Genomic DNA, 26865 nt, shown 5'->3' with positions numbered 1-26865 from the left:
TTCAGTTAGCTGTGGAAATTTATGTAAGATAAGACCATATATTTTAGTTTGAAGTGTAATAAACTGTACTAATCACACAGTAGTGGAGCTAAACATTTCTCCCTGTAACCTGCACAGTTGTGACAGTTACAATAAATAGATGGGGCCAATTATACAGTTAATGAGAAAAAAATACATTAAAAAAATGAGTATGAGAATAATTTAATATTTTACTTTTAGGTCTAAAAATGTAACTCTTTCATTTTGCTCCAGTTGACCATTGCACTGTGGGACAACAGAGTCCAACAACTGAATGAAAATCCAGCATTTTGTCTGAAAGCTGCAGCAACATTGTTCAGTTGTATATTTACACAGCATGGTTTGTTTGTAGTCTGCAAAATGGATTGGTTTTATTTTGAAAAAAGAGTAACTGGATGTAGTATTTACACACCTGTGTGTGGCTTGACTGGCAGGTATGTGTCCAACACACACACATACACAAACACACTCGGGCTAAGTGGGTATTTCTTCAGTGGATTTAACCCTTTCCTGTCTGCAGCAATCAGGGTTTAGCTCACATCATATGTTTCATTTTAAATGTTTTCCTCTATGCAGTTTTTATTCTGAGCTGCAGTCACTTCTTCCATCTGCACAGTTTTAAAATTAGCTTCATTTGTTGTGAGTGTGAAGGAAAACAGGTACCTTTAAAAAATCCTACTTTGTGTTTGTGTCAGATCTCTGGCACGTTCTGAAATCAGCTTGCAAAAGCTGGAACAGTGTTGGTACTGTGGTCCACATGGCAGGTTGACAGCTGAGTAATTACTGGATTCAGGAGGATTACAGGCCCCTTAGGTACAGCGGTCCAAGGACCCTAATGAAGCACTGACCTCACTGAGAGGAGCAGTGACACAAACTGATCCAGTGTCAGTTTATGTTGTTTCAGCAGTGAAAGTGTGAATGAAGCTGCAGAGGATCAGCTGGTTACATCACTGGTCTGCACACATGCGATCACACACTGCTGTTCACTTGGCTCAGCGCTCTTCAGACATGTCACTGAGCTCATCCATTTCCCCAGCAACAGTAGGAGCTGCACAAACACCTGAGCTATGGCAGGGCTGCAGGTGCAGCCGCTCTCTGACTGCTGACTGTACATGTTATGTTCTGTCGCCGCGTATATTTTTAGTTATGACAATAAAAAGAGAAAGTTAGGAATAAGCGGGTATAGATGATGGATGGATGGATGTCTCAAAAACAGACCCAGCCAGTCCAGACCCTGGTTCACTGTCTGCTTTGTGGTCATTTAATTCATTTTAATTAAGTTAAAACATTTGTAATTTCATCTCTGACCAGACAGCAGACAGACTCCACAATAAAAGCTGCTCCTGTTTTCTGGTTCCACCATGACCCTGGTCTCTGTCGGAAGGAAACTGCAATTTACAACCACAAAGTCCAGATGAGCAGCAGAGAAACTGAACCAGGGTCACAGAGACACAAACATGGTGGAAGTTTGGTTTTGTCTCAACTGTTGTTTTTAGCAGAATACAGAGAAAATCAGGCCTGTAGTTTGGAAACCACTTTGGAGCCACAGGTCTGAACCAGTTCTGTGTCTCACTGTTCATGATGGCACTAACACTGAGCTTTGTGCTTTGGTTAGAAGCACCAGGACGTCACGACGACTCCTGCAGCCATTTACCTGCAGCGACCACCAGGTGTGACAGTGTTTGTCACCTTCCCTCTCACATTATTAAGAAGAGCCACTTCTTTATGCTCAGACACATTTTTACTGAGCGGTTTATCTGAACACAATAGAGATCTGGACTCCTTCTTCTTTTGCCTGTTCTGGACTAACCCGGATCGTGGCGTGTCTCCTCTGGGTCGGTCCCTTCCTGTCAGTGATGACAGAGTCGACGCCCACACCTGCTCACACACTGAAACACCTGTGGACAAACAGCAGCAGGACGTTCAGATCTGCAGCGGCGACTCAAGACACACTTCAAACCTTTTTCTTTTATTGGTCCCCAATAAGCTTCAAAACACATTTAATACCCTTTAATATATTTATATATATTTAATGTTTGGCACAAATGTTTAACAACCTGACAGAGGACAAAAGCTCATTTTAGTGTCATCATCATCACCTCTGACAAGGAAATTGGTTCAGATTGTGTTTTCCACACAACATGTTCAGCTACATGTCTTTTTGGTCTTTTTACACCAAAATAAACCAGATAAGATAAAAAACCTTGAGCTTCTGTGTCTTTGGTGCAGCATCTCTTCTTCTGACAAAATATAAAGAGCTAAATTTCAAACAGGGTAATGAGTGAAATCAACATAAAGTGTTGAGGGAAAATAATCCTCATATTTCATGGTGTTTCAGACCTTGGGGACCGAACCTGTGCTGCATTAGAAACAATGTTTAAAAACAGTGGGTGAGTTTAAAACGTGACTCCGTAGGAATAGAGCACGACTCACCGCCCTGATCCTCTGTCCTCGGGTGATGATGTGTTTCCTGTCTGTGGAGGAAATCCGTCTCTGGATCTGCAGGTTGTAGAGAAACAAAATCCTCTTCTTCTCCCTCTGACGGACCCAGTCAAACACAGGAGCTTAGAGTTTATCTGCTTTAAATATGACACTGTTGCTGCTGCAGAACAGACAGAAGCAGCAGAGAACATCTGGACGCAAACATTTATTAAAGCGTCTCGTCTGAACACATCTGTCAGTGCAAAGTGATGAATGTGCAGAAAGTGAAAACAGAACATCTCTTTCATTCATCTTCTTTCTCTCCCTGTCTCTAAATGTCTCTCGACCACAGCTCAGGCCTGTAATGCTCTTACATTAATCTGCTCTCAGATCAGATTTACTGCAGCGCACAGGGTTTAAACATAGTGTGTGTGTGTGTGTGTGTGTGTGTATGAGTGTGTACCCGTGGGTGGTAGAAGGCGGCGATGACCCGTTGGAGGCGATTGGTGTAAACCTGAAGGCAGCTGAGCAGCGCCACCAACAGGACACAACACACACAGCTCACATACACACCTGCTGACAGGGAGGAGGGGGGAGACACACAACCTGAGGGGGAGGGAGGAGCAGACACTGTGTTACTGTTGTTGTTTTTATTCAGATCTTCTAAAATTTGAATTATTCTCTGGTTAAATCATGTGCAGTTCTTTTTAACACAGAATGAGCTGGACTGACAGAGAAACTTAATGACAGCATCACCCTCTGCTGCTTCAGCATCAGTGTAAAATATGGTCAAAAGTATGTGGACACACACTCATAAAGAACAGCTCCACAGGGACACTTTACATGTGCATCAACACAGCAGCTGTTTGTCCCCTGATGTGATGTGATGCACAGTGAGGGACAGTATTTTCAGCCCTGAATCCTAAAATCCTAAAACCTCAGCTGCCTGAGCCTCAGCTCTCAGCTCTCTTTTCAAACAAATAGATATTTTGGATACATCTGGTTGTTTGAGCCTAAAACTCACTTTGCATCTACAGATGTGTGAAAACGTGCAGCAGGACCTGATCTGGGAGCTGGGACTTACTCTGGTTGTCGGTCTGGATATAGAGACTGGACGAGCTATTGAAGGCTGAAATTGTCATCTGCAGGAGGCGGGCCATCATGGAGTCCCCGCCCACTTTGATGTCCACCTGATGACCACCTGCAGAAAAGGGGCGGAGTCAGAGAAGCAGACAACCAATTAAAACCTTTAGCAGCAAAGAGAGGTAACTTCATCATCCAAAAGCAAAGCTTGATCACTTTAAAGGAACAATACGTAGCTTTTTATTTGTGTGTTTCAGTGTGTGTGTGTGTGTTTACTGGTCAGGTTAAACTGGGTGAAGGTGTGTCTGCTGACGATGTCCAGCACGTGGAACAGAGCGAAGTCGACAGTGAGCAGGACGACACAGAGCAGAGAGACATACACCACCCGAAACACGCTGGACGTCTGAAAACAAAGACGTTGCACTGGTTTCCATGTCCTCTTTACCTGCCTCACCAGCTCTAACCTGCGTCTTAACTTCAGGAACAACAGTGTGGATGGTTCAGGACAAATAAAGGTTCATGTTTGAGTTGAACCCACCACTTGTTTCAGCTCCTCTGGGTGAATTTTGAAACTGCAGGGGTTGATGAGTTTCTTCTTCTCTGATGGTTTCAGAGGCAGCAGACAGCGCTTCCCCTGCAGGGCCCAGAGGACAAGTCAACGTTATTCCACCGTGGAGGGATCTGTTTCCTCCAGCAGTGACATCAGACTCATGATGATGATGTTACCGCCTTCTTCCGACGGGCGTCAATCTGTCTGAAGTAGGTGGTGATGTAGGTGTTGTCAAATCGAATGTCCGTCCTGTACTGTCTGAGGTAAGTGAACGCCCTGAGGAGGAGGAAGAGGAAGACGAGGAGGAGGTGACGCAGCTGGAAGAGAACGCTGACGTCAGAGTCTGGACCTGAAGGTGTGAGTCTTACCCAGTGAAGATGGTGATGAAGGTGAAGGACAGCAGCAGGTGGAGGACGTTCAGCACCTGTCCCATCGTTGCCGCCAGGTTCTGGAAGGATCCCCTGACGGCCTGAGTGAAGTCCTGATCCATTGGAGCTCCACCCAACACCGCTTGCTGCTGCTGTTCCTGCAGGAGGTCAGAGGTCGCACAGGTCAGGACACAAAGATTTGTCTAACTGGACTTGAACAGAGCTACAGCTGCCGAGTTCGAGCTGAGGGTGGTGCTGGAGGACATGATGGAGTCATTACATCACAGGTGTAGTTCTGACCTGCAGGACGAGCTCGGCGCCGAACTCTCTGGACAGCAGGTCGACAGAAACGTTGAGCTGATCGAAGAGCTGCCCGAAGTTTCCCTCCACAGGAATGTGCTCTCTGCACCACGGGGTCATCACTGGCAGCAGAAGAAGATCACACCTCATCGTCAGTTTCACCCCATCATCAACACTTCACATCCTCTAATATCCTGCACTCAAAGTTGCACCTAAACGCCCCATCAGTCCAAAAACCAAGACTAACTAAACACACTAGTGGTAATTATCAAGTATTATCGGGAAAAAGTACTTCAAGTATCACAATAAACTGCGTGTAGAGTAACTGGTGTGTGATTCGCTCTGACCAATCAGCAGCGTTTTACTGCCGGAGCCGCTCCAGGTGCTTTTAACTGTCGACAGCACTCACCTCTCATGATGTCACACAGGAAGTGGAACTTCATGGAGACACAGAGAATGTGGTTGATGACGGGGACAGGTATCGCCTCCATACACTCCTCCCACCTGAGTTTGAACCAATCAGCGCAGCGCTGCACACCTTCATTCACCACACCTGGGCAAGACAGTTTTTACTCTACACGTGTCGATGTCGCTTCCGTGTAAATCGGGACTGAATAAAATCCTGGTCTCTTGGACTCACTGCTGCACTGCATCATGGTCTTTGCGGTGAACTTCTCCTGTGTGCTGTTGGCGGCGGTGGCGGTGGTGTTGTGCGCAGGTGTGAATCTGTCGTATCCGTACTGGAGGACGAGCTCATCTCTGATGCTCTGAAACTTCCTGCTGACGCTCAGAGCCTCCGACTCAAACTCCGCTTTACTGTCCTGAACGGGACACAGGACACGTGACCTCTGACCCCTAACAACCAGACACTGAATGTGTCTTATTGATCACAGCCTGTCATTTTTTGTTTTCATTAATTTGCCCCAGAAACAAAAAGAACATTTTTTAGCTTTTCTATATTTTTACTAAAAATCTGCAGTTTAAGAGAATCTTGACCGGTCTTACTGGTTTTGTACCTCCCTTACTGATTGTGATTTATGGGAAGAATATTTAAATCCTTCCATCTATTTCTCTGTTTCTGTCAAAGTACAGGTGATATACCAGGTAACTCTTACAGGTAACAACATTTTCTGACTTTTTCCAGTTTTTGTGTGAAATTGCTTGAGGGGCAGTTTTGGCCATGCTGGTTGTTGAGTAGTGGATGTGTCCTGTGTGTGTCACCATGAGCTCCTGTGTGATGAGCACAAACGGCCTGACGACGTCCCTCCACAGTAACTTGCTGTGATTAACCTGCAGGTCCAGGTTACAGCTCAGAGACAGAGCAGCCGTCTCCACGTTACGCTGCATGTTAGACACCGGTCCTGTAGAGTCGTCACATTAACACATCACCTGACACAGCGGGTTAATAAGGCCTTAGATCATAGCACACATCAAACCGGAGGAACTAGTCCATGGACAGGGACTATTTTCAGCAGCGGATTAAAACTATTTGATGCTGTCAGGACCTGGTGAGTGCAGCTGAATGAAAATAAACTACAGTGTGTGTTGCTGTTAGGTCAATGAATTATTATTGTTCAAATAACAAACTGACGCGGTCGACAAAAAGAACCAATCAGAGTACTGAGAAAAGTCGCAGACCAATCAAAGGCAGCGCTGGATGTTACCACTCACTCATCAAACTAACCAGCACAAGAAATAATGGAAGCAAAACACGTGTAAACTAATAACATGAACCTTAGACACAAAACAAATAAAACAGGTGCTTAAAAAGATGGACGACCACGTGGCCTCGGAACAAAGTGACTACAAACACGTCCCAGACTGTCGGAGGGTGGGGGGGCCTCTGGGTGTTTACCTTTGTACAGCACAGACAGGATGAACAGCATCAGGTACGAGTGCCCGCGGGAGCCGAGCATGCTGGGAAACATCAGGAGGATCGAACACCTGAAGGACGAGGACAAGGCTCCGCCCACGGCGCAAACAGCTGGAACACAGGTGTGTTTGAACCAGGTGCCGTGGATGTGCTTCATGAAAGAGCCGTGAGTGTGTCTGCTCACCAACAAATGAAAGTCCGGCCCCCAGCTTCAGGTCAAAGGTCGGCGGGAGGTTGTTGGCGACAGCCAGGAACAGGACTGAGGGACAGAAGGTTCCTAAGACTTTATTCTTATTCCAGCACATTTCAGAGATTCTACTTTGGACTAATTCAGAGCTCAGAGCTGACACGGGCCTTTTCTTTACTGTCTGATGAATTAACACTCACTGAGCAGATTGAACCAAACTGTGAAAAAAGATATAAATTATTTTGGAATTACATTTTTAGAATGTTTCTAAAAAACAATAAATTAAAAATGAAATAACTAAAATCTAAAATCAAATAACTGAAATATTTAAATTGAGAATAACTAAAGATTCGTTAAAAACAGAAATAACAACTTCATCCAAAATAATAAAAGTGATGAACAATAATAATAAAGAAATAAGTGAACAGGGAACAGTAAATAACTGTTTTCTCCAAATGTTGACCCGCATCTTCGTTCCACGGGTCACGTGGTGTTACCTGTGCCGCTCAGGGCTCCGAACAGCGCTCTGAACACCAGGTGAGCCACCACAAACTCTCCTGATTGGCTGAAGAGGAATCGATGAACAGCTGGAGGCAGAACGGCCAGACTGAGCCTCTCCACAGCTGGAAGAAGCACAAACAGCTGGAAAGTCAGTAGAACAGGGTCGTGGGAAAACTACCTGGACAGGTAAGTGACACGGCGGGAGAAGTTGTGCAGGGAACTCACTGCTGTGAGGAGCGGACCGTCTCCGCAGCCCGGTCCGGTCCATCGTCTGTCCAAGCTCTGCTCTGTTTAGCAGAGACCGTGAACCGAAAAGCCGCAGGACTGAGCCGGTTGTTGGGTTTCAGTTGGACCGAGGTTCTGGAAGCTTCGGGTCGTTGACATCACGTGTTTGTGGTCTCCAGGTGACATGAAAAACAACATGAAGAGTGAAGACAGAAAAACTCACCTGGTGAAAAGTGACATTACAGTTCAGGTGGGAGGAGGCGGAGTCAGACGGGCTGTCCTGAACAGGTAGCAACACAGGAATACTACACCTGGGCAGACCCCGAGCTAATGCTAAAGGCTAACAGTTTAGTTACTGTTCACCGAACCGGCGTCGTGTCGGCCAGTGAAGGTCGGAACCTGCAGCCCGTTTTCTTTGGACCTGGGGTTATTCTCGGTCACATCAGATGTTAACACTTCATCTTATGTAAACACTGATATTTCTAAAATATTTCAGATCCACTTGGAAAATATATTATAAATATTATAAATATATAATACTGCAGTGTAACATCATGGCTGCGTTAGATTTGATCATTTTATAAACAAACAATGAAGAAATAATAAAGGTGTTTTTTTATTGTATATACAGGTTTGCAGTGTTTGTGCAGCTTGTATCAGGTTTAACACGCTGTGATAACTAACTTTGTAAAGATACTGTGAAATGTAAAAGTCATTCTCACACATTATTATCTATAATATCTATATCGTTATTATTATTGTTAATCATTATTATTCTATCGATTAGCGTCCTCAGTGGCAGCTCACGGGCTTAGAGCTGAGATATGAGAAGTGTTTTCATGGTCATCATCTGACTCACCATGTTCATCTCCTCAGGTCAGCAGGACGTTCACGGCGCGGCGGCTGGAGGAAGGTTAAAGGTCATCTGACGGAAGCGGGACGGAGCCTCGTGGCGTTTGTTGTTGGGCTGCTGCTGGCGTCTCTGTACGGGCTCACGGCTCTCTTCCTGCAGAAGCAGCCGCTGTGGTTCTGTGTTCACACCACGCTGGCTGTGGCCTGCCTGGCAGCCTTCGGGATGGGCCTGTCCGCCGGGGTCCGGGCTGACGTCATGGTGATGCTGCCCTCGCTCTGCTCAGGTCAGTCAGCAGCTTTAACGCTGATCTTCTTCCAGCATAAAGACACTGACGCTGCACATTTGATTCTCATGTGTCTTTGAAACCATCACCATCTTTATTTCTTTTACATATTTGAATTGATCCAGACAGTAGAAATTTATTATTGTGACATGTTCAAATCAGGCTTTTGAAATCAGTGGTCTCTAATTAATTATTTAATTCAACATTTAATGAAAAGAAGAAAACTTCCTATTAGCACTCCTGATTAGAATCTTACAGTAACATCTATTTTTGTACATGTGTTTAGTATTACAGATAGTACTGCTACTACCAATAAAAATAACAACACAGGCTCCTTTTTATGAGGTTTCAACAGTTAAAATCTGTGCAGAGCTTCAGCTGCTGTAAGTTTTACAAACCACCAGATGTCACTATTTCTTCTGTTTGAATCCTCAAACCTCTCCCTGTGGAAGAATCAGGCAGCAGCCTGGATGTAGCCTGAGGGGCAACGCCCAGGGCAGAAAGGTTCTGTGAGTGCCGAACCCTGCACATTAAGCTTGTAGCTCTGAGTGATCGACAATAACCGAAGATTATTCAGTTATTATTTTTTGCAAGCTCTTATCTGGATTTCCACCAAACTGAAACAGTGAAAGTGGAAATTATGGCCTTGATTCCACACAGTGAAGTGACAGTGTTGTTTCATATTTTAAAGCTTTTTAAATTAAGCCTCTTATTTTGAAAATCACATCTTGTGATTAACTCCATGTTTGTTAACAATAAAATACCAATGATAATACATTTTGGACAGCATTAATTATTTATGTTACAACCTAAGTAATAAAAATATTGATCAATCAATAATCTGTCTATAATAAACTTCTGACAGGAGGCTCCCAAATAGGGGCAGGGCTTCATAGGTGGGCGTGGCCCTGATCACCCTATCACAGTCCCTGCTCTTTTGTGTTTCAGCTCATGGCAGGAACTTCCTCCTGTTCCTGTTTGTCTTGGTGTTGTTAACCGGGCCGCTCACCAACACGTTAGAGAACACAGAGCGAGCTGCCTCCAGTCTGCTTTGTGGAGCCGAGCTGGCAGCCAATCAGACGCAGGAACTGATGCATAGGGCAGCCTCACCCCTTTCCTGTAAGCCCCACCCCCTCCACCATCTGTTTTTACTGCTACTACAACAAATACGGCTGAAAATACTGTTGTAGTGCCACTATCAGAAAATAAACAGCACTGGGTGAGGTTTTATTATTCTAATGTAGGAGAACTGGCTGCCAACACCTACTATTTTTTGTCATCAGTATAATATCTTCTTTAATAATCAATTCATTTTGAATATAGGCTTGTCAGTGTTACCTGAACATTTGCACATATTTGCACAGAGCTCAGGAAGAAATTCTGCGTCAGTGTGTTTGTGTTTGTGTTTGTGGTTGCAGCGGCATTGGACAGAATCAAAGAGATCGGCAGGAATGCTTATTCTTTATCCGGAAGAGTCCGAAACTTCACCCATGCTTTGACCGACAGCGTGCGCCACGTTGGTGAGTGGTTTTTATGTTTCTGTCCGATGAACATTAAGTTACAGGTTCATTAATAATGACTGTGCCAGGAAAATTAAAGTGGTTTGTTAAAAATGAAAATTAGCTCTGTATCGATGTGGACAGACTGTAACAGTCTACGCCACTTACCCAACACTGACCACTGTCCTGCAGCTCGCACGCTGAGGAACGTCCTGCACTTCCTGGCAAACATTGGGGATGTGTGTAACGACAAACTGGGCTCTCCGTACAGAAAGTGCCGTTCAGTGTTCATCGAGGCTCGGACCGACTGCTCCAACCTGCTGGGAGACTTCAACTTCCTGTGTGACACTATCGATGGCTTCCTGCCGCTCTGCAACATCGCCCGCGGTGCGTTCACGGACATCCTGATCTCATAAAGAGCTTAAAGGAACATTACACTGATGTTACATTTTTGGTCAAATCTCAAATTCTCAGATGAATCACAGCACCCTCAACTAGCCCTAGAGTCCATCTTTACTCATCTAAACTGGTTTTGTTTGTCTTTCAGCTGGTGAACTCTTCTGCATCATCCCGTCCTACGTCGCCAGCCATTTGAAGAAACGTCTGGCAGCTCGTACGTTCACTAGATCTGACATTATTAAGCTTTATTGACAAACCTTAACGTGCTGATGGCCACTGAGTCTGTCTCTGGCTTCTGTCAGCTGTCGTTGCAGCGTTTGAGCAAATGAAGCGCGAGTTTGATTTCAATATCTCGGCCTCAGTGAACTTTAAACTGGATGCCAACATGAGCCACTCTATGCAGCAGATGTCTCAGGACATCATGAAGGAGGTTTCATCTGAGCTGCAGGTGTTTCACAAACTCAGCGATCCATTAAAGTACGGCGGCCTCATCCTGCTCACCTGGTCATTCCTGAGGTCAGGACTCAACACTTCAGTTTACTTCATCTACACAGTCCAACACTTAAATTTACTTCATCTACACAGTCCAACACTTCAGTTTACTTCATCTACACACAGTCCAACACTTCAATTTACTTCATCTACACACAGTCCAACACTTCAGTTTACTTCATCTACACACAGTCCAACACTTCAGTTTACTTCATCTACACACAGTCCAACACTTCAATTTACTTCATCTACACACAGTCCAACACTTCAATTTACTTCATCTACACACAGTCCACACGCTACACTTTACTTCACCTGCATTCTTCAGTTTTCTGTCTGTGTTTATATGGCCATAGGGCGGCGTGGTACAGGCGCAGGTATCTCCGTGAGCTTGGCTTTGATAACATTTACATCAGCACTCAGTTTGAAGACCTCGACAGACATGTGACCTCAAGGGGCGGAGTCTCAGTCCTGCCACTCACACGCAAAGAAGCAAAAACCTACATCACACCGTGTGAGTGTGTTTATGCGCCTTTCTGTGGTTTTTCATGAGATGGAGCAGTGAGAAAACAGGTGGATTCCTGTTCCAGACATCACCTGAAGAGAAGTGACGTAATGTAGCTGGACCCTAAGTGAAATGGACTGAACATAAATTAAGTGTCCTACTGGTCCTGCAGTGTAGTTTAGTGGAATGAGGACAATTAAAATAGGCGGTTGTTCTGCTGTTGGAACTAAAACTGTTCTGAATTGTAGTGAAGTGACTTAAACTTTACTGAAGTGAAATGAACTGACCCCATCTGTCCGATTTGTCTTCCAGTTTTGGTTCGCATGACATCCAGAGAGCGACGGGAGGTACTTGCAGGCATGGCTTCAGTCCTCAAACACTTGGTGACGGGCATACTCCTGGTGGGGCTGGACTTCCTGGTGTTCTGGATGCTGGATCAGGTGCACCACCAGGTGAAGGGGGACGTGGTGGCCCGAGGTGAGACACTTCCAACACAAACCTGTTGCTCTGATGTTAGTCGGAGTGCTGGTGACCATGGTGACTGTCTGTCCTGTCAGCTCCAGTCACCGTGGTGGTGCAGGTGAACGGGTCAGGCTATGCCTCAGATATATACAGAGACATGGTGGCTTCGTTTAACATCCTGCAGGGAGGAAACATCACTGTGATCAGCAGGAAGTGTCTGCTACAGCCATCAGAGCCAAAACACAGCACGTGCTTCATCCTCGGTAAGAAACTCAGCAATGACTTCACCTAACCTTCAAATCTGAGCAGAAAAAGATGTGAGAAACTGGGAACAGGTGTGTGAGTAGGTGGGGTCCTTCAGGTGAGTGAGAATGGAGGGAAAGTTCGAGGGTATCTGGTCTTTGGATGGAGAACAGGAGGAGACAACATCCAACAAAAACTGGACTGAGAAGGGAACAGATAATCTGTTAAAGTAATTATCCAATATAAGCAATAATCTGTAGAAGCATCAGAGAGAGAAGGCATCGAAGTGTAAGAGCAGAAACAAAAGAAAACGCAGACCAACCTCAGCTGGACTTTTAATACTGTTTTTGGTACCTATGTAAATGATCTAAGCCCCAGGACCTGCTTGTGGTTTGTGTTTCAGGGTTCCTGTTGGGCCTGGCTCTGATGATTTCTCTAACCGGAGGGTTCGTGCAACGCTGCAGACACCTGGTCTGTGCTTTCTACCATCCAGAGAGAGAGCTGGTATACACACTTTCTATAGCTGTGAGACCTTCACTGATGTAATGCATTCTCTAACTCTGAGCCCCTAATCTTAAACACTAACCAAAGCTGCGTTCACATCCCAGGCCTTAATGTTTCCATCAGACCTGCTATTTGATCCATGTCTGTCAGGGACATGTATCAGGTGTGAACACCCTGACCTCCTAAACTACCACCACGCACAGACTGAACTGAAATGTGAAGAACAACAACGTCATTTGTGCAGTTTCCAGGACAAGGACTGGAGCACGTACTGGTTCTGGTCTGGCTGTTCTCACCTGGCGCCACACCACCCTTCCTGTATGGCAGAAGACCCCAGACTTAAAGAGACCCATTTCATTTGTCTTTGTGGTCATTGTGTGTCTCATTTTGGTCGTTTCAGTCACGTTCAGGCTGCTATGATCGTCCAGTCATCCATCCATGCCTGCAGGCGTTGAGCGCTGAAACCACAATTACCTTTGACCAACTGAGAATAATAATGAAACCTGAAGTAAAACAAATATTCAGTAACTGTGAAATGCAGGCTCTGCCAGATGAATGTTGTTGTACGTCACAGCCCATTATCTCTCCACGTTTCTTTGTTGCAAACATGCAAAACAAACTCTAGCAAAGTGAAACTCTCTCAGTGCTGTTCTTTATTCAGCAAACACCTGCGAACAAACAAGTTTCAATCCAAAGGCCTTGTGTTGAGCCTCACCTCAATGTGAGCAGCTTCACAAATGAGAAAATACTGAATAACAAACAGAGAAACAGAAAAACCAGCTCCTCTTTCCCTGGGGGGTGTTGGACAACGGCCAGCAACACAAAGACACGGCTCAGGTGACATGAGACCAGAGGGCAGATTTTCTACCTGAAAGTCTGTACCAATCCTGATCTCAGAGTTGAGATGTGTTTTAGACAGCAGTGAGGTTATCAGACTTCGGAGAGGCAGAACAGCAGCCACAGTAGTCACAGCAGTCAGGCATGTGAAGAATCTGCAGAATGAAAATATGAGAGGAGGAAGCAGGATGCAAGTCTGAACTCATCTACTCCTGAACTAGACTGAGACCTGTAGCTTGAAACCTCCCATCACCCAGACAGTCAGTGCACTGAGCTGGACTGTTCTTCATTTAACTTCATCCACCCTGGTGTCATCAAACCACCACAGAAGGAGATGAGCTCATCTAGATCATCATCTCGATCGAAGCTCATATGTTAGTGTCATGTCGCAGACACACACCTGAGGTTTTCAACTCTTTCATGACTAATCACACCGCTAAAATAGATGGGTATGGTTAGGTAGGGTTAGATAGGGTTCAGTATGGTTAGGTATGGTTCAGTATGGTTGGGTATGGTTCAGTATGGTTGGATATGATTCAGTATGGTTAGGTATGGTTAGGTAGAATAAGGTATGGTTAGGTATGGTTAGGTAGAATAAGGTATGGTTAGGTAGAATAAGGTATGGTTAGGTAGGGTTAGGTAGAATAAGGTATGGTTAGGTAGAATAAGGTATGGTTAGGTATGGTTAGGTAGAATAAGGTATGGTTAGGTATGGTTAGGTAGAATAAGGTATGGTTAGGTATGGTTAGGTAGAATAAGGTATGGTTAGGTAGAATAAGGTATGGTTAGGTAGAATAAGGTATGGTTAGGTAGGGTTAGGTAGAATAAGGTATGGTTAGGTAGAATAAGGTATGGTTAGGTAGAATAAGGTATGGTTAGGTAGGGTTAGGTAGAATAAGGTATGGTTAGGTAGAATAAGGTATGGTTAGTAGGGTTAGGTAGAATAAGGTATGTTTAGGGATGGTTAGGTAGAACAAGGTATGGTTAGGTAGGGTTAGGTAGAATAAGGAATGGTTAGGTAGAGTAAGGTATGGTTAGGTAGGGTTAGGTAGAATAAGGTATGGTTAGGTAGAATAAGGTAGGGTTAGGTAGAATAAGGTATGGTTAGGTAGAATAAGGTATGGTTAGGTAGGGTTAGGTAGAATAAGGTAGGGTTAGGTAGAATAAGGTATGGTTAGGTATGGTTAGGTAGAACAAGGTATGGTTAGGTAGGGTTAGGGTAGAACAAGGTATGGTTAGGTATGGTTAGGTAGAACAAGGTATGGTTAGGTAGGGTTAGGTATGGTTAGGTAGAATAAGGTATGGTTAGGGATGGTTAGGTAGAACAAGGTATGGTTAGGTATGGTTAGGTAGAACAAGGTATGGTTAGGTAGGGTTAGGTATGGTTAGGTAGAATAAGGTATGGTTAGGGATGGTTAGGTAGAACAAGGTATGGTTAGGTATGGTTAGGTAGAATAAGGTATGGTTAGGGATGGTTAGGTAGAACAAGGTATGGTTAGGTATGGTTAGGTAGAACAAGGTATGGTTAGGTAGGGTTAGGTAGAATAAGGTATGGTTAGGTAGAATAAGGTATGGTTAGGGATGGTTAGGTAGAATAAGGTATGGTTAGGTAGGGTTAGGTATGGTTAGGTAGAATAAGGTATGGTTAGGTAGAATAAGGTATGGTTAGGTAGGGTTAGGTAGAATAAGGTATGGTTAGGGATGGTTAGGTAGAACAAGGTATGGTTAGGTAGGGTTAGGTAGAATAAGGTATGGTTAGGTAGGTTAGGTAGAATAAGGTATGGTTAGGTAGAATAAGGTATGTTAGGGATGGTTCGTAGGTCGAATCCGGTATGGTTAGGTAGAATAAGGTATGTTTCGGGATTGATTAGGTAGAATAAGGTATGGTTAGGTAGAATAAGGTATGGTTAGGTATGGTTAGGTAGAATAAGGTATGGTTAGGTAGAATAAGGTATGTTTAGGGATGGTTAGGTAGAACAAGGTATGGTTAGGTAGGGTTAGGTAGAATAAGGTATGGTTAGGTAGGGTTAGGTATGGTTAGGTTCAGGCAAATAAAATCTCGTTACCATTACAACACTGTGGCTTTCATTTCACACTGGATTTCCAAAGTGTTGGAATGAGACCAGGCTGGAAAACCAAGTCTCCTGTATCATAAACACATTTCTGACATCTGCAACAAATCAAACATCTGGAAAAACAGCTGTAAACGATGGTCTCACTGTGGACAGACCAGACCAGCTGAGCTGTACCTGGCAGACAGCGGCTTTGTTCAGGTGTCAGCACTCGGCCTGTTGTTACAACATGTCACTTTATCTGCTCATCACTTTACAGTTGCCCTCATGCCAACAGACTCTTTATCTGCTGCTGCATGTGAACGAAAACACTGCAGCCTTTATTTGTTTGTTTGTTTGTTTTTGGAGCAGCAGTGCACAGGTGGGTGAGGGTGTGAGTCTGTAAGGTGAGAACCAAGAAACCTCGGCTGATTGTTGGAGGGGAACAGTGAAACAGGAGCCTTACGGGGTGCATTGTTGTTGATGTGTGTTTGTCAGGAGAGGATCCGGTTCCTCCGTCAGCAGATCCTGGATCAGAGGAGGATGGAGGGGGCAGCCCTGAGGAGGTCTGCGATCAGGAATCAAGCAGACCGAGGAGGAGGAAGTCGCCTTCACATTATCCTCCTGTGGTAGAAACACCTGCCTTCCTCTTAGAGAAGCTGAATTCAGTTTTAAACCTTTACACCTCAGAACAGGGAAGATTCCCTATTGTATTTGCAAAAATAATATGAACACTAGCTCCACCCTGATCCACCACAGCCGTAAAATGCTGCCGCCACCTGCCCTAATCCAGTAGTCCTGTGTAGACCCCCACGTTTCACTGCTGCCACTTCCTGAATATGTCCTCCACATGTCCTCTTTGTCAGGTTACCTGGGGGAGTTCACCTATCTCGCCTGCTGGGCCTGTCGCCATCAGTCACCTGCCTGGCCTGTGGAGAGGCAGTGAGTTCAGAGGACAACGTGGTGACCTGCACTGTCCCTCGGTGTACAGGTAAACACACCTACACAGCTGTAAACACACCTACACAGCTGTAAACACACCTACACAGCTGTAAACACACCTACACAGGTGTAAACACACCTTCACACCTATAAACACCCCTACACAAGTGTAAACACACCTACACAGCTGTAAACACACCTACACAGGTGTAAACACCCCTACACAGCTGTAAACACACCTACACAGCTGTAAACACCCCTACACAGCTGTAAACACCCCTACACAGCTGTAAACACACCTTCACAGCTGTAAACACCCCTAAACAGCTGTAAACACACCTTCACACCTGTAAACACCCCTAAACAGCTGTAAACACCCCTACACAGGTGTAAACACACCTACACAGCTGTAAACACACCTTCACAGCTGTAAACACCCCTAAACAGCTGTAAACACACCTTCACACCTGTAAACACCCCTAAACAGCTGTAAACACCCCTACACAGGTGTAAACACACCTACACAGCTGTAAACACACCTTCACACCTGTAAACACCCCTAAACAGCTGTAAACACCCCTACACAGGTGTAAACACACCTTCACACCTGTAAACACCCCTAAACAGCTGTAAACACCCCTAAACAGCTGTAAACACACCTTCACACCTGTAAACACCCCTAAACAGCTGTAAACACCCCTACACAGGTGTAAACACACCTACACACCTGTAAACACCCCTAAACAGCTGTAAACACCCCTAAACAGCTGTAAACACACCTTCACACCTGTAAACACCCCTAAACAGCTGTAAACACCCCTACACAGGTGTAAACACACCTACACACCTGTAAACACCCCTAAACAGCTGTAAACACCCCTACACAGGTGTAAACACACCTACACAGCTGTAAACACACCTTCACAGCTGTAAACACCCCTAAACAGCTGTAAACACACCTACACAGCTGTAAACACCCCTAAACAGCTGTAAACACCCCTAAACAGCTGTAAACACACCTACACAGCTGTAAACACACCTACACACCTGTAAACACCCCTAAACAGCTGTAAACACCCCTACACAGCTGTAAACACACCTACACAGCTGTAAACACACCTTCACACCTGTAAACACCCCTAAACAGCTGTAAACACCCCTACACAGGTGTAAACACACCTTCACACCTGTAAACACCCCTAAACAGCTGTAAACACACCTTCACAGCTGTAAACACCCCTAAACAGCTGTAAACACACCTTCACACCTGTAAACACCCCTAAACAGCTGTAAACACACCTTCACAGCTGTAAACACCCCTAAACAGCTGTAAACACACCTTCACAGGTGTAAACACACCTTCACAGCTGTAAACACCCCTAAACAGCTGTAAACACCCCTAAACAGCTGTAAACACACCACACAGCTGTAAACACCCCTAAACAGCTGTAAACACCCCTAAACAGCTGTAAACACACTTACACAGCTGTAAACACCCCTAAACAGCTGTAAACACACCTACACAGCTGTAAACACACCTTCACAGCTGTAAACACCCCTAAACAGCTGTAAACACACCTTCACAGCTGTAAACACCCCTAAACAGCTGTAAACACACCTACACAGCTGTAAACACACCTCCACAGCTGTAAACACCCCTAAACAGCTGTAAACACACCTACATAGGTGTAAACACCCCTAAACAGCTGTAAACACACCTACACAGCTGTAAACACCCCTAAACAGCTGTAAACACACCTACACAGCTGTAAACACACCTACACAGGTGTAAACACCCCTAAACAGCTGTAAACACACCTACACAGCTGTAAACACCCCTAAACAGCTGTAAACACACCTTCACAGCTGTAAACACCCCTAAACAGCTGTAAACACACCTACACAGCTGTAAACACCCCTAAACAGCTGTAAACACACCTACACAGGTGTAAACACCCCTAAACAGCTGTAAACACACCTACACAGCTGTAAACACCCCTAAACAGCTGTAAACACACCTTCACAGCTGTAAACACCCCTAAACAGCTGTAAACACACCTTCACAGCTGTAAACATCCCTAAACAGCTGTAAACACACCTTCACAGCTGTAAACACCCCTAAACAGCTGTAAACACACCTTCACAGGTGTAAACACCCCTAAACAGCTGTAAACACACCTACACAGCTGTAAACACCCCTAAACAGCTGTAAACACACCTACACAGCTGTAAACACACCTTCACAGCTGTAAACACCCCTAAACAGCTGTAAACACACCTACACAGCTGTAAACACACCTTCACAGCTGTAAACACACCTTCACAGCTGTAAACACACCTTCACAGCTGTAAACACCCCTAAACAGCTGTAAACACACCTTCACAGGTGTAAACACCCCTAAACAGCTGTAAACACACCTACACAGCTGTAAACACCCCTAAACAGCTGTAAACACACCTACACAGCTGTAAACACACCTTCACAGCTGTAAACACCCCTAAACAGCTGTAAACACACCTACACAGCTGTAAACACCCCTACACAGCTGTAAACACACCTTCACAGCTGTAAACACCCCTAAACAGCTGTAAACACACCTTCACAGGTGTAAACACCCCTAAACAGCTGTAAACACACCTACACAGCTGTAAACACCCCTAAACAGCTGTAAACACACCTACACAGCTGTAAACACACCTTCACAGCTGTAAACACCCCTAAACAGCTGTAAACACACCTACACAGCTGTAAACACACCTTCACAGCTGTAAACACACCTTCACAGCTGTAAACACACCTTCACAGCTGTAAACACCCCTAAACAGCTGTAAACACACCTTCACAGGTGTAAACACCCCTAAACAGCTGTAAACACACCTACACAGCTGTAAACACCCCTAAACAGCTGTAAACACACCTACACAGCCTGTAAACACACCTTCACAGCTGTAAACACCCTAAACAGCTGTAAACACCACCTACACAGCTGTAAACACCCCTACACAGCTGTAAACACACCTTCACAGCTGTAAACACACCTTCACAGCTGTAAAACACCCCTAAACAGCTGTAAACACACTTCACAGGTGTAAACACCCCTAAACAGCTGTAAACACACCTACACAGCTGTAAACACCCCTAAACAGCTGTAAACACACCTTCACAGCTGTAAACACCCCTAAACAGCTGTAAACACACCTTCACAGCTGTAAACACACCTACACAGCTGTAAACACACCTACACAGCTGTAAACACCCCTACACAGCTGTAAACACCTTCACAGCTGTAAACACACCTACACAGCTGTAAACACACCTTCACAGCGTAAACACACCTTCACAGCTGTAAACACACTTCACAGGTGTAACACCCCTAAACAGCTGTAAACACACCTACACAGCTGTAAACACCCCTAAACAGCTGTAAACACACCTACACAGCTGTAAACACACCTTCACAGCTGTAAACACCCCTAAACAGCTGTAAACACACCTACACAGCTGTAAACACACCTTCACAGCTGTAAACACACCTTCACAGCTGTAAACACACCTACACAGCTGTAAACACCCCTACACAGCTGTAAACACCCCTACACAGCTGTAAACACACCTTCACAGCTGTAAACACCCCTACACAGCTGTAAACACACCTTCACAGCTGTAAACACCCCTAAACAGCTGTAAACACACCTAAACAGCTGTAAACACACCTTCACAGCTGTAAACACCCCTACACAGCTGTAAACACACCTCCACAGCTGTAAACACCCCTAAACAGCTGTAAACACACCTTCACAGGTGTAAACACACCTTCACAGGTGTAAACACACCTTCACACCTGTAAACACCCCTAAACAGCTGTAAACACACCTTCACAGGTGTAAACACACCTACACAGGTGTAAACACACCTAAACAGCTGTAAACACACCTACACAGCTGTAAACACACCTTCACAGCTGTAAACACCCCTAAACAGCTGTAAACACACCTTCACAGGTGTAAACTCACCTACACAGGTGTAAACACACCTACACACACCTTCTATTTCCTATTGGAAATTCTTTCTAATCGGGCCAATCTGTTCCCACTGAGGTGGTCACATGATACAGTTTGATTCTGATTGGCTGTTGTTCCCATTATTAGTGGAATAAACACAGGTATGATGTCGCCTGTGAGGTGAAAATGATTTACAGCAGCTTTTCTCATGTTCATATGTCTGAAAGTGGTTTCAGTTAAATCAGGAATTAGATTCAGGAAAACAGCAGCGAAGTTACAGTTAAACCTGGAGTCTCTGTGTGTACTTGGAACAGAACCAGTTTGGGTTTGGGAAGGTGAGGACATGTTGACGTGTGTGTGTGTGTGTACTGAGGGAGTGTCCTGCAGCTCTGAGCCTTATTGACTCAGCTGAAGGCTGACAGATAACAGACAGTAACTGGAGCTTTTCTCTCACACTGTTTCAGGTACCTCTGACATCACACAGTCATGTCTCACTGTCTTTGTGAGGACACTGACTGACATAAAACATTCTCTAGACCCTGACCCATAACAGGTAAATGGCTAAACCCTAACCCTAAAACCACTCAAAGAACTCTCAAAGTCTGAGGCCCAACCAAAGTGTCCTCACAAGACTGGTATCAGAGTGAAGTGTGTCCACACACCCATGGAAAGACGCGCGCGCACACACACACACACACACACACACACACACACACACACACACACACACACACACAAAGAAATGAATGGGATTCAGTCAACATGTCGCCCAGCCCTCAGGTCAGACTCACTTTGCTGAAGCTTTACTCATAGATGATGCTGATCCTGCAGCTGCTGCACAGACACACATCACCACAGTTTTTTACTGTAGTCCAGGAATCGGTCACACTGTGGGTTCTGTTGGGAGGAAAAACATATATAAGTCACTACGAATGGACACAGCAAATATCATTACAAAAAATCATTTAAACACCACAGCTGCAACAGGCTGAAAACAGCTTTTCATTTCAACTTGTTGTTGTTCTGTTGTTTCTTTATTTCTGCTGGTGAGTAAAACTCATCACCAAATGCTGCAGGTCCCTGCCTTAATGTCTCGTTCTCTCTGCATTTTTTACGAGCTGCTGCCGTCTTGTTTTTTCAGGCGTGTACTGTCGGCCATGTTTCCACAGTTTAGGAAACACATGTGTCATCTGTTCACGACCTCTGACCTTCCAGGAAGACGACGAGGAGGAGCTGTGAGTGAAACTGCAGAGGAGCTCGGTCAGACGAGCACAGTTATAGTTTATATACAGAAAATACACACCAGTACCTCAGTCCAAGTCTGAGGTATTAGTACTTTCTTTGAGTATTTCCATGTAGTACTACTTCATCCTTGGACTTCACTACATGTCAGAGTCAAACCTTGGACTTTTTCCTGCTCTACATTTATCTGATAACTTTAGTTCCTTTTCAGGATCAGATGGATCCAACAAAATACAGACTGATCATCAAACTTTATTGATCCCTGGGGGGAAATTCACAAGATACCCAGCAGTATATAAAGTACTTCAAATTAGAAGTATATAAGGTAGTTAACGTCAGCTACCCAGCAGTATATAAAGTACTTCAAATTAGAAGTATATAAGGTAGTTAACGTCAGCTACCCAGCAGTATATAAAGTACTTCAAATTAGAAGTATATAAGGTAGTTAACGTCAGCTACCCAGCAGTATGGAAAGTACTTCAAATTAGAAGTATATAAAGTAGTTAACGTCAGCTACCCAGCAGTATATAAAGTACTTCAAATTAGAAGTATATAAGGTAGTTAACGTCAGCTACCCGGCGGTATATAAAGTACTTCAAATTAGAAGTATATAAGGTAGTTAACGTCAGGTACCCGGCGGTATATAAAGTACTTCAAATTAGAAGTATATAAGGTAGTTAACGTCAGCTACCCAGCGGTATATAAAGTACTTCAAATTAGAAGTATATAAGGTAGTTAACGTCAGCTACCCAGCGGTATATAAAGTACTTCAAATTAGAAGTATATAAGGTAGTTAACGTCAGCTACCCAGCGGTATATAAAGTACTTCAAATTAGAAGTATATAAGGTAGTTAACGTCAGCTACCCAGCGGTATATAAAGTACTTCAAATTAGAAGTATATAAAGTAGTTAACGTCAGCTACCCAGCGGTATATAAAGTACTTCAAATTAGAAGTATATAAAGTAGTTAACATCAGCTACCCAGCGGTATATAAAGTACTTCAAATTAGAAGTATATAAAGTAGTTAACATCAGCTACCCAGCGGTATATAAAGTACTTCAAATTAGAAGTATATAAAGTAGTTAACGTCAGCTACCCAGCGGTATATAAAGTACTTCAAATTAGAAGTATATAAAGTAGTTAACGTCAGCTACCCAGCGGTATATAAAGTACTTCAAATTAGAAGTATATAAGGTAGTTAACGTCAGCTACCCAGCGGTATATAAAGTACTTCAAATTAGAAGTATATAAAGTAGTTAACGTCAGCTACCCAGCGGTATATAAAGTACTTCAAATTAGAAGTATATAAAGTAGTTAACATCAGCTACCCAGCGGTATATAAAGTACTTCAAATTAGAAGTATATAAAGTAGTTAACATCAGCTACCCAGCGGTATATAAAGTACTTCAAATTAGAAGTATATAAAGTAGTTAACGTCAGCTACCCAGCGGTATATAAAGTACTTCAAATTAGAAGTATATAAAGTAGTTAATGTCAGCTACCCAGCGGTATATAAAGTACTTCAAATTAGAAGTATATAAAGTAGTTAACGTCAGCTACCCAGCGGTATATAAAGTACTTCAAATTAGAAGTATATAAAGTAGTTAATGTCAGCTACCCAGCGGTATATAAAGTACTTCAAATTAGAAGTATATAAAGTAGTTAACATCAGCTCCAACATTAAAGTGATCAACACAATAATCCATCAATAATTAGATTCCAATAATATCAGATACTGCAGTAACATTTTGAATGCAGGACTTTTACTTGGAACAGAGGATTTTTACACTGTGGTATTTCTACTGGTACTGCAGTACAGTATCTGAGTACTTCTTCCTGCACAGAGAAAGCTGAGGACACAGACGATGAGGATAAAAAATAAACAGTGAAGCTTCACTTCCAGCTCCGTGATGACAGTAAACAGCAAAGATCTCTTCATTTCCTGCCGGACCATAACGTGACTCTGATGTGTGTCGGGGGAACAGCTGAATGGGAAACAGATTTCTCTGAGCGGATCTTTGGCTCTGTGACGGTCCGGTCTGCCTCACCCACTCCGCTGAGACCGAGCAGCTCTGGTGTTTGGGAGTGGCTCCACTTTACTTTGTGGTGTTAGTAATAATCACTAACCAACACATTTACATAGAAAACAGTTTTTCTGAAGCTGCTCCAGCTCAACACAGAGATAATGCAGTGATGTTTTACACTTAGATGTAAAAATGATTTTATATGATCTGTAGTTCAGGCTTTTGTTTACTTAAACTACATGGCAGAAGTACTACTAGTAATACCACAGTGTAAAAATACAGGTAAAAATAATTGAAGTCCTGCTTTCAAATCCTTAAGTAAAATTAATTATCATAAAAATATCTGTTATTATTGGATTATCATTCCTGGGGTGTTCATGTGTTGCTGCTAGTAAAGATAAAGGTCATTTTAACTGCTCGATAGTTTGGGAATTTTCTCCCAGGATGAAAACTGAACATATGAACATATGTTCTAATTAATTTATTGATATCTTTAGTTTGACCGGCCTGACTGTGCAGGGTCATTACAGCTGTCAGGCTGATGTTTCTCTCTGAGACGCAGTGAAGGAAAAGTAGAAAGGACTAAAAAAGGGGAACACGCTGCACAACTGTCTAAACTCTGCCTGTGTCAGAGACTCCAGCGACGACGAGCAGCTGAGTTTGTGGTCCGCAGCTCTGAACCCGACCCACATCACCGACCCCCGAGCCCGGAAACTGATGAAGAGGAGGATCTCCGTGGCAACACGCCGACGGCCGACTGAGCTCCCAGACGGTGGAGTCAGAACGGAGGATGGAGACGACGGAGGAGACAGCGACAGCAGCGGACGCATGAGCCTTCACTCCGACTCTGAGCTCAGGTAGGAACCAACACACGACTCCGAGGCTGCGTCCACATCCCAGGACTGAATGGTCCGAACGATGACAGCAGGCCGGTTCTGGTCTGACCGTTCTGATGACCGATAGTCTAATAAGATGCTCAGAACTGCAGGGGAGGGCCAGATGTCTTCAGGACCGTCTGCATTAAAAATCCTTTCTGAGAATTTGACCACAGACTTTGTGGACTGAGCTCAGAGGTGAAAACATCATACAACAGTCAGTGTCACTAAATAAATCGAGAGCTGCACACACAGTGACCAGTGCAAATCAGATCAATAAATACTTTCTGATGCACCATGAGAAGGTTCAGTATATTCCATCAAAACAAAACTTGCAGTACAGGATACGCAGCTCTGATTATATCAAAGTATAAAGACAAATAACTGGTTCACTGAAGTAACACGTGACAAAATGACACAATATGAATAAGTTGGACTGAACTATAGTAAACACACCTCATGAAGCTCCTGTTTATCTGAATGCATCTATAGACTCAATCCAAAACACAAATAACTCAACTATAGATAATGTCACTGCTTTCTTACTGATTTTTTTCTTTAGTAGAATTAGCGTCGATTGGTAGAGAACAGAAAATAAAAAGTAGAAATATAAAGAAAGTGTTTGGAAGCTGCAGCAGATTTGTGGGTTTTTCCCTGCTATGCCTGAACTGTAAAAACCCTGGAACGTGTGTTTTCCCACTATGGCTATTGTCAGTGAAGCAGACATGACCTACCAGGACCAGTCCGGGTCTGAGGGGTCCGACAGCGGCGAGGCCTCCTACCACTCCACCACCTCCCAGAAAAACAGCTGTGACCAGGATGAGACCCCCATCAGAGTCGTCATTCACAGACCAGGCAGTCCCCCAAACCCCCAGGCCCCTCCGGGCCCCAGAGACCAGGATCCTGAAGCACAACTGTGATTAAAGTTATGAAAGTATGAAATAAAACCGTGAAAGTTAATTTCTTCAAGGCAAAATGATTTGTGAAAAAAACACCTGAACATGCTTACCTGAGCTTTCAACCACATCTCCCAGTCCTCCTCAGCTTCAGCAGTTTCCTGGGAATGTGGAACAGACTCTGGGGTCCTAGATCTGTTTCAGACTTGGGTCAAATCCTCAGCCTGTGCACTCTGGTGTCAGCCACAGTGCCCCATATCTTATGGTGGAAACATTAAAGCTGTTGTTGGGATTTTAACATCACATATTGTTCCTGATACACAAACCCATAAAATGAACAGTGCTGCTAACAGTGTTAGCCATGGCTGCTCAGTATGAAGACCTGACAGGTGAGTTAGCAGGTAAAGGAAGGTTGTAGCTGAGCTAAGTGTTTACAAACTGTAGTTTATGGGTTTATTAAACATCAGTACATCGTTTCCTATCAGGTGTACTAGCTCTTTAAATTGTTGACGGGTATCAGAGACGTAAATTGTGACTATGATGAAACTGAATCCAGCTGGAAGATGGAAATAAAATGTGCTGTGATAAAGGAAGATTTAGAAACCACATGAAAAACTGACAAACAGGATGATTTAAGGATTTAGATCAGAGAATTTAGTAATTCCTGCTCTGTGTTATTTTCCCATGTGCCTCTGCAGATTAAGTAAAGATCATTTACATCTTCAATACCTGGATCAGTCCAGTAGGTGACTGGTTGTACTGGTCAGCTCCCAGTGTGTGTGCTGAGAGTTTGGGTGTGGCTGAGAAAAAAAAAGTACTGCATTTATGTACTTGAATACTTCCACTTTACTACATGTGTGACATGTATGAACTTAACCTCAGCTACCCAGCAGTATATAAAGTACTTCAAATTAGAAGTATATAAGGTAGTTAACGTCAGCTACCCAGCGGTATATAAAGTACTTCAAATTAGAAGTATATAAGGTAGTTAACGTCAGCTACCCAGCAGTATATAAAGTACTTCAAATTAGAAGTATATAAGGTAGTTAACGTCAGCTACCCAGCGGTATATAAAGTACTTCAAATCAGAAGTATATAAGGTAGTTAACGTCAGCTACCCAGCGGTATATAAAGTACTTCAAATTAGAAGTATATAAGGTAGTTAACATCAGCTACCCAGCGGTATATAAAGTACTTCAAATTAGAAGTATATAAGGTAGTTAACGTCA

General features: G+C 43.9%; 2 protein-coding genes and 1 long non-coding RNA gene across 5 annotated transcripts; 2 read left to right on the top strand and 1 right to left on the bottom strand.

Moving 5' to 3' along the window:
• Positions 1-357: 357 nt before the first annotated feature.
• On the bottom strand, positions 358-8538 carry dcst1 (DC-STAMP domain containing 1). Of its 3 annotated transcripts, none has more exons than XM_026317885.2 (17): positions 8386-8538; positions 7527-7699; positions 7298-7423; positions 6798-6872; positions 6596-6724; positions 5962-6101; positions 5381-5561; positions 5150-5293; positions 4741-4862; positions 4441-4598; positions 4249-4348; positions 4061-4156; positions 3799-3925; positions 3524-3640; positions 2903-3045; positions 2452-2556; positions 358-1916 (listed from the first exon to the last, which is right to left on the bottom strand). In XM_026317885.2, the coding sequence occupies exons 2-17, from the start codon at positions 7567-7569 to the stop codon at positions 1869-1871; spliced, it is 1854 nt and encodes a 617-aa protein (XP_026173670.1). In that variant the 5' UTR covers positions 7570-7699; positions 8386-8538; the 3' UTR covers positions 358-1868. The 3 variants fall into 3 exon arrangements, with proteins under 3 accessions (XP_026173670.1, XP_026173671.1, XP_033181520.1); XM_026317886.2 differs by having other exon boundaries at positions 2903-3015; XM_033325629.1 differs by lacking the exon at positions 8386-8538 and having other exon boundaries at positions 7527-7763.
• Positions 3567-4266, top strand: LOC113136815 (uncharacterized). The gene is made up of 3 exons (XR_003296296.2): positions 3567-3704; positions 3806-4037; positions 4136-4266. It is a non-coding gene; the product is annotated as an uncharacterized LOC113136815 (long non-coding RNA).
• Positions 7723-25700, top strand: dcst2 (DC-STAMP domain containing 2). Its single transcript, XM_026317887.2, has 16 exons — positions 7723-7814; positions 8403-8662; positions 9611-9781; positions 10081-10182; positions 10354-10548; positions 10709-10774; positions 10863-11076; positions 11409-11566; positions 11870-12034; positions 12115-12282; positions 12666-12766; positions 16153-16283; positions 16521-16645; positions 21740-21833; positions 24498-24722; positions 25456-25700. Exons 1-16 carry the CDS (start codon positions 7723-7725, stop codon positions 25658-25660), a joined length of 2472 nt encoding a protein of 823 aa, XP_026173672.2. The 3' UTR covers positions 25661-25700.
• Positions 25701-26865: the final 1165 nt, after the last annotated feature.

Source organism: Mastacembelus armatus, chromosome 16 (genome assembly GCF_900324485.2).
Source record: "Mastacembelus armatus chromosome 16, fMasArm1.2, whole genome shotgun sequence".
NCBI lineage: Eukaryota > Metazoa > Chordata > Actinopteri > Synbranchiformes > Mastacembelidae > Mastacembelus > Mastacembelus armatus.
The sequence above is the reverse complement of the archived record's forward strand: the minus strand, read 5'-3'. Positions and strand labels throughout refer to the sequence as shown.